Below are 7,637 nucleotides of genomic sequence, written 5' to 3'. Positions count from 1 at the left end.
ACCACCATGGTTCTTTACAATTGGTCTATTCAGTATTTACAAATATAAGAATATCGTGTTTCAATCCATGTTGCTTTGTTCTCGTCTTATACATTTTCACTGTTCTGATTTCATACGTAATTCTAATCTCCATTCTATAAATCTTAATCATTGCTTATTTTGGAATCTTTCCTCTTTTGCTCCTACCGATAACATTTATCCCAGATAAATGTTTGTTTTTCAATTCCCATGTCAATTTATCCATTTCAACACCAATCAGCATTTTTCCTAATTTTGTCCTCTTCTTGTGGAATTTCCCTATTTTCCCAGATTTGGGCAAAGACCGTTCTTGCTTCCATAATAATATGTATTATTAAGTAGATTACTCCCTTGTTATATTTATCATTTATAATTCCCAAAAGAAATAGTTCTGGTTTGAATTCTAATTCCTCTTCGGTTATCTCTATCAGCCCACCTTTGAATTTTTTGCCAATATTCTTCTTTCTTTTTTGGCACGACTACCACATGTGGTAGTACGTGCCTGATTTATAATCCCATTTCTAACAGTTTGGCGCTAAATTTCTAAACATTTTGGCAATTCTTGCGGGGAGGTGGGATGGGGTGGGGGGAGATGCCACCTATAAAACATTTTAAAGACGTTTTCTTTACAAGGTATTGCCAATGTTATTTTTCTATTCCTTTCTCATAGTTCTTGCCATTTTTTTCCAGATGTATATTGTAGCCAAAGTTTATCGCCCATTCTACCATTGTCTCCTCTTCACTTTCTGCCATTCCGCATATCTGAGGTGGTTATTTCTCCTGGCCATCTAAATTCCAACTTTTGACTCTTTCATCCCTCTCATTTCTTTTTTTTTTTAATTGAAAATTTTGAAAAAAAAACTTTTACAAATGTTTACCTCCCTCCCTCTCCCCTCACCACCTAACACCCCCCCCCCACTTTCCAGAACCAATACAGGGTATAAATCTTTAACAAAGATATTCTAAAATAAACTTTAAAAAAAGTTAATATCATCTTTCATTGAGCTTTAACTCCTCTTTGCTAGGCTAACTCTAAACAGATTATATCATTCCTTGTTTCTTCAGTCATAAACTATCTGGAATTTCTTAGTCCCGTATTTATTTTGAGTATAGTCAATCCATCTTCTCCACTCCAGTTTATATCTCTCATTTGAGTGATCCTTGAGATATGCTGATATTTTAGCCATCTCTGCTAAAATTTCTCCTGGCCATCTAAATTCCAACTTTTGACTCTTTCATCCCTTTCATTTCTATCCCTTGCTCCATCGCTCTCATTTATCTGTCGGTTTCTCATCTTTGGCTCTTCTCTCAAGTTATCTCAGGCCAGGTTTGGGGGGGGGGGGGAGAGAAGGGACTTGTTCAACGAGCATCAAACGATTTAAAGTTTTTGGGGGGAGGGCAGGGGGCGGGGCCCCCTTTTCTGCTCCACCTTCCCTGGCCGGCGCCTTGCGCTAGCTAAAGTGAGAGTTTCCCGTTTCCACTTTCACTTTTGGTCCTTCGGACTTTCCCCGAATCTCTCGCCCTGGCTGGGCTGTTGAGAGACGGGAAGGGTGCGGAAGCGAATGGGCGGGGAGGGGGTCTTCCCGGCAAGGGGAAGGAGGAAACGGGCAAACCTTCTTTCTGGTTCAGACAGCAGGGAAGTTGTCAAGCCGAGCGACACGCGTGTCCGCGCGTCTTCAGGCGTGTATCAAAGATCCGGGCAGGTCCGTCTCTAACCTTCCAAGGTAGGTGATGAACGTGTGAAGCAGCCGGGGAGGGCAAGGGCGCGAGGAGGAGGAGGAGGAGGTCCCGCCGTTGTTTCGGGGGTTGAATCCGCCGAAGGCGAACCTGTCCCGGAGTTGCGCGCTTCTCAAGCAGCGCAGAGCCATCGGGAGCGCATCTCCTGCGCTGCGAAGCGCTTCAAAAGAAATAATCGGAATAGAAATAATCAGAGGTTTGGCCATCAAAGCATTCCCTTTGCTTTTGCTCATTTTCAGAGCATTTCTAATCCCTGCCTGGGTTGTTTCAAGATGACTTCCTCTTTGAAGCAGATGAGTCTTAACAGAGAGACAGAGAGAGACAAAGAGACACACAGAGAGTCAGAGAGAGAGACACACACACAGAGAGAGAGAGAGACAGAGAAAGAGAGAGACAGAGAAAGAGAGAGACAGGAGAGAGAGAGAAAGAGAGACACACACAGCGAGGAGAAACAGAGAAAGAAGAGAGAGACACAGAGAGAAGAGAGACAGAGAAAGACATGAGAAACAGAGAGAGAGACAAACAGAGAGGGAGGGAGAAACAGAGAGAGAGAGAGACAAAGACACACACGCAGAGAGAAACAGAGAGAGAGAGAAACACACAGAGAGAGAAAAACAGAGAGAGAGAGAAACACACACACAGAGAAACACAGAGAGAGAGAAATAGAAAAAGAAAAAGAGAGAAAGACAGAAAGACAGAGATACAGAGAGAGAGAAACAGAGAGAAACAGAGAGAGAAAAACAGAGACAGAGAGAGACAAACAGAGAGGGAGGGAGAGAGAGAGAGAGAGAGAGAGAGAGAAAGAGAAACAGAGAGAGAGAAACAGAGAGAGAGAGAGACAAACAGAGAGGGAGGGAGAAACAGAGAGAGAGAGAGACAGAGAAAGACACACACAGAGAGACAAACACAGAGAGAGAGAAACAGAGAGAGAGAAACAGAGAGAGAAATAGAAAAAGAAAAAGAGAGAAAGACAGAAAGACAGAGATACAGAGAGAGAGAAACAGAGAGAAACAGAGAGAGAAAACCAGAGACAGAGAGTGACAAAGAGAGGGAGGGAGAAAGGGAGAGAGAGACAGAGAAAGACAGAGAAACAGAGGGAGGGAGAAACAGAGAGAGAGAGAGAGACAGAGAAAGACACACACACACAGACAAACAGAGAGAAACAGAGAGAGAGAGAAAGAGAGAGAAACAGAAAAAGAAAGACAGAGATACAGAGAGAGAGAAACAGAGAGAAACAGAGAGAGAAAAACAGAGACAGAGAGAGACAGAGAGGGAGGGAGAAAGAGAGAGAGAGAGAGACAGAGAAAGACAGACACACACACACATACAGACAGAGAAACAGAGAGATAGAGAAACAGAGAAAGAAAGAGAGAAACAGAGAGAGGGAGAAACACACAGAGAGAAACAGAGAGAGAGAGAGAAACACACAGAGAGAAACACAGAGAGAAAGACAAACAGAGAGGGAAGGAGGGAGGAAGAAATCAGACAAGACTCACTTAAACACTGTCTCGCTTAGCAATGGAAAATTTGGGCTGAGTTGTGGTTATAAGCTGAGGACTACCAGAGCTATTTTGGACAAAACGTGCTATTGTATTTCAGGATTTTATTTTATTTAAAAAGAGAACTAGAGAAGGTGAAAGCTTTTTAAGAACCAAAGAGAATTAGATTCTCTCCGCCTCGACCGAAAAAAATAAACAAAGAAAAAAAAAGGGGGAGGGAATCGATCAAATTCCTTGGCAGAGTTTTGGGAATGAAAAACCAACAAGTGGCCTTTAACACAGTGGTCACCAAACCGTGGTCCATGGACCACTGGGGGTCCGCGAGAATATTTTGGTGGTCCGCAGGAAAATTATTCGCATTTTTTATATTGCACTAAATACTATTTATCTTTTTAAAAAATTCATATTAGTGGTCCGCGGAATTTAAAATTATGAATTTAGTGGTCCCTGAGATCCGAAAGTTTGGTGACTCCTGTTTTAACAGAATTTGGATATGTAGCAAAACTTTAAATAGAAATCAAAGACTTCTACGGCATTATGTTTTTTAAATGTGACAAGAAGATCTAGACGTATGTGATAAATATATGTCTGAAGATCTAGACGTATGTGCTGTGGGAAACAGATTTAGTCACTGAGATGTAAGACTATAAATGAGGCACAATGTGGAGGAAGTAGCTGCTATTACAACATCTTGTACGACCTCCGAGTAAGAAAGAAACTAGGAGTGAACATGCAAATGATATTATAAAAAGCTCAAAACACGAAGGAAATATTCTGTGCTGCTTAATTCCTTCCTCAAATTACCCGAAAGAAATTGTCTTGTAGAATCACAGAGAGCTATCCCATTACTTTAGAGAAGTTTGCAACAAATCGCGTTTTGTTTCTAGTATCTTAGGAGACAAAGTTAATCAATATTAACTTTTGTGATCATATATTATTAACAGACATTCCTGTTATTCTATTAAGATTTCATCTGTATATATAAAATGTCTCTCTGTTTGTGTGCGTGCGTGTGTGTGTGTGTTCCAGCATAAATCTGGAACGCCTCGAGCAATTTCAACCATACTTGGTACACAGATGACTTACTCTCTGGAGAAAAATACTGTGGGGGTAAGGCACCCCCTAACATCCCTCGGGGTGTGTGTTCTGTTAAGATGCAGCCTGTTGTGCCTTTAAATGGCTTCTACTGTACTGCTGCAAAATGGCTTCTACTGTACAGCACAGTGGAGCTGCCATGGTAATACTCCACGAGGGGTACTCCACGAGGGGGCTCCCTCTGGTAAGGGGAGAAAATCTAACATTTGGTCCGAACATTTTCCCCCTATAAATAAATACTCGGGCTATCGACTAGTTTATTATAAATGATATTGAGCAATGAAATATTAAAGGCTGACCTAATATTGCATCGTGAATTTTTTATTTTATTTTAACAGAACGATGTCCAGTTGAGAAGAAGGCCTATATCCGACTGTCCTATGGCTGGGAGGAAAATGTCAGCTACGAATAATTTTCTCTCTCTTGGTATATTTGTGATAACCTTATGGAATTTCACCCGCTCAGCCGCAGAAAGTGGATTTATAGCAAACTACTCAAAGAGTTCTCTGTTTGCTGTTCCCAATGATTTATCAACAAAAACCACAGTTCTGGACCTGTCCGATAACAGTATATATAAATTGGAAATCTCTCATTTCCGTTCCCTTCCCAGCTTGCGAGTGCTAATTCTGTCTCACAATTCTATCAGAGAATTGGATTTTGGGGTTTTTCGGCACAACAATGTCTTAGAGCACCTTGACATATCTCACAACGCACTAAGGGATGTTTCCGGTTTTCCTGTTAAAAGTCTCAAGCATCTAGATCTCGCTTACAATGACTTTGCCGCCATCCCATTCTTCCCCAAAACGACAAAGCTGAAGTATTTTGGAATTAGCGCGAGAAACCTTTCGAAGGACAATGCTCTTGTGCCTTTACAACTGGACACGCTGTTTCTGGACTTAGAAAATCTTGATGAATACAGGTCAGGAAGTTTTCTAGCTTTCGACGCAAAGACCGTTCGGATTGTGCTCCCTCGAAACGCAAAGCTTCGCATCCTCCCGGATCTGCGGCTCAACGGTACAGAAAGTTTAGAACTTTCTAAGATCCCCTTGGCGCAAGCGGAAGACTTAAGAACATTTCTGGCGAGGCTGGATGAAAAAAGCACATTGGTAAATCTAACCATTGTTGATACGAAATTCAGTTGGAGAGACCTCGCTGGCGCCTTTAATGGAGTGGGGAAATCCAGCATTAATCATTTAACCGTTTTATACCCAACCATTACTACATTCGACGCGGGGCCTTTTAAAAATGCCGCTCCCCGCATTGAAAAGTTTAACCATTCAATATGTACTTCTTGACACGGCAACATTTGACCAAAGCATTGCGTACTCAACTTTTGCAAACTTGAACATTGACAGCTTTACTATTTCTGATTCTGGCATATTATATGTATATTGTCCTGAAACACCCAGTAGGTTTAAGTATTTAAATTTTAAAAACAACACGTTGACTGACACTATGTTAAAAGGTTGCAAAAACTTAACTCTGCTGCAAACGCTCATTTTACAAAAAAATAGGCTCGAGGACCTTACCAAAGTCAGCTTCATGACAACGAGCATGACGTCTCTGAGTTATATGGACGTAAGTCAGAATCAGTTGTACTACAAAGACGGGGAAAGCCAATGCGACTGGGGGGAACGCATAACTAATCTGAACCTGTCATCCAATAAGTTAACAGACGCCGTCTTTAGGTGTTTACCGAACAAGATCCAAATGTTGGATTTACACAGTAATCAGATTTCAGCCGTGCCGAAAGACATTATGGCCCTGACGGCTTTAAAGGAGTTAAATTTGGCTTCGAACAGACTCGGTGCCTTTCCCGGATGTGGCCATTTTGGAAACCTTCAGGTGCTTAACGTCGAAAATAATTTCATCCTCGACCAGTTTTCTGAATTCTTCCACACCTGTCGGAATATTCGAAGGTTAAAAGGGGGACGGAATCCCTTTGGGTGCCACTGCGAATTAAGGCAGCTCATCAATCTTCAGAAACAAGAATCGGTGGCATTAGTTGGCTGGCCTGAGGCTTATTGGTGTGAATATCCCAGCGACTTAAGGGGGACTCTCTTAAAAGACTTCCGCATTTCTGAACTTGAGTGCAACGTGGCTCTCTTGATTACCGTCGTTTTAGCAGTTTCCCTGTTCGTAATCGCTGTCGTCGCCTTCCTCTGCATCCGCTTCGACCTTCCTTGGTATTTCAGGATGATGTGTCGTTGGAGCCGGGTGAAACACCGGATCTGGAAGAATAAATCGGAAGAGATCCCCGAGAGCATCCAGTACCACGCGTTTGTCTCCTACAGCGAGCATGACGCCAACTGGGTCAAAACGGAGCTGATCCCCAACCTGGAGAAGGAAGAAGGGTCCCTAAGGATCTGCCAACACGAGAGGAATTTCATTCCGGGGAAAAGCATCGTGGAGAACATCATCGACTGCATTGAGAAAAGTTACAAGTCCATCTTCGTGCTGTCTCCCAATTTCGTGCAGAGCGAATGGTGCCACTACGAGCTGTATTTCGCTCACCACAAGTTATTCAGCGAAAACGCCGACGGTTTAATTCTGATTTTGTTGGAGTCCATACCGGCCTACATCATCCCTGCCAGGTACTACAAACTCAAAGCTCTCATGGCCAAGAGGACCTACTTGGAATGGCCAGAAGACAAAAGGAAGCATGCATTTTTCTGGACTAATCTTAGGGCAGCTCTTCAGGTTAAGTTGGCCAACCCTGAAGAAATGAAAGAGCTCTAGGGAAAAATGCCAACAGTCAAACACTTCGGTGTTCATCGTTTTTTTAATTATAGAAAAAATAGTTTTGGGTAGCGTAGTCACAAAAACCAAGTTCTCTTTTGGGCTGTGACTTAAAGAGAGGTAAGGAAAGGTGAAGGTTCCCCTCGCACATACGTGCTAGTCGTTCCCGACTCTAGGGGGCAGTGCTCATCTCCGTTTCAAAGCCGAAGAGCCAGCGCTGTCTGAAGACGTGGAAAGCTGTCCCCTTCCCACCAAAGGTGGTTCCTATTTTTCTGCTTGCTTTTTTTACATGCTTTTGAACTGCTAGGTTGACAGAAGTTGGGACAAGTAACGGGAGCTCACTCCGTTACACGACGCCAGGGATTCGAACCGTCGAACTGCCTTTTCTGGTCGACAAGCTCAGCATCTTAGCCATTGAGCCACCACGTCCTGAAGGGAGGAAGGATGTCTAACTCAACTTTATCCATACCAGTTTTATATTTGTAAAATATTAAATTAATAATTTCCCCCTTTCTAGTTCTTGCACTTCTGACATGAGATGACACAAGA

At 42.7% G+C, this 7,637-nt stretch overlaps 1 protein-coding gene across 1 annotated transcript; it reads left to right on the top strand.

Moving 5' to 3' along the window:
• The first annotated feature begins 1,494 nt into the window (after positions 1–1,494).
• LOC116513538 (toll-like receptor 6) lies at positions 1,495–7,291 on the top strand. Its single transcript, XM_032224672.1, is given in 3 exon segments — positions 1,495–1,742; positions 4,688–5,602; positions 5,604–7,291. Coding segments are annotated over 2 exon segments (2,358 nt in total). The 5' UTR covers positions 1,495–1,742; positions 4,688–4,729; the 3' UTR covers positions 7,089–7,291.
• The last annotated feature ends 346 nt before the right edge of the window (positions 7,292–7,637 follow it).

This window comes from Thamnophis elegans, chromosome 9 (genome assembly GCF_009769535.1).
Source record: "Thamnophis elegans isolate rThaEle1 chromosome 9, rThaEle1.pri, whole genome shotgun sequence".
Lineage (NCBI taxonomy): Eukaryota > Metazoa > Chordata > Lepidosauria > Squamata > Colubridae > Thamnophis > Thamnophis elegans.
The sequence above is the reverse complement of the archived record's forward strand: the minus strand, read 5'-3'. Positions and strand labels throughout refer to the sequence as shown.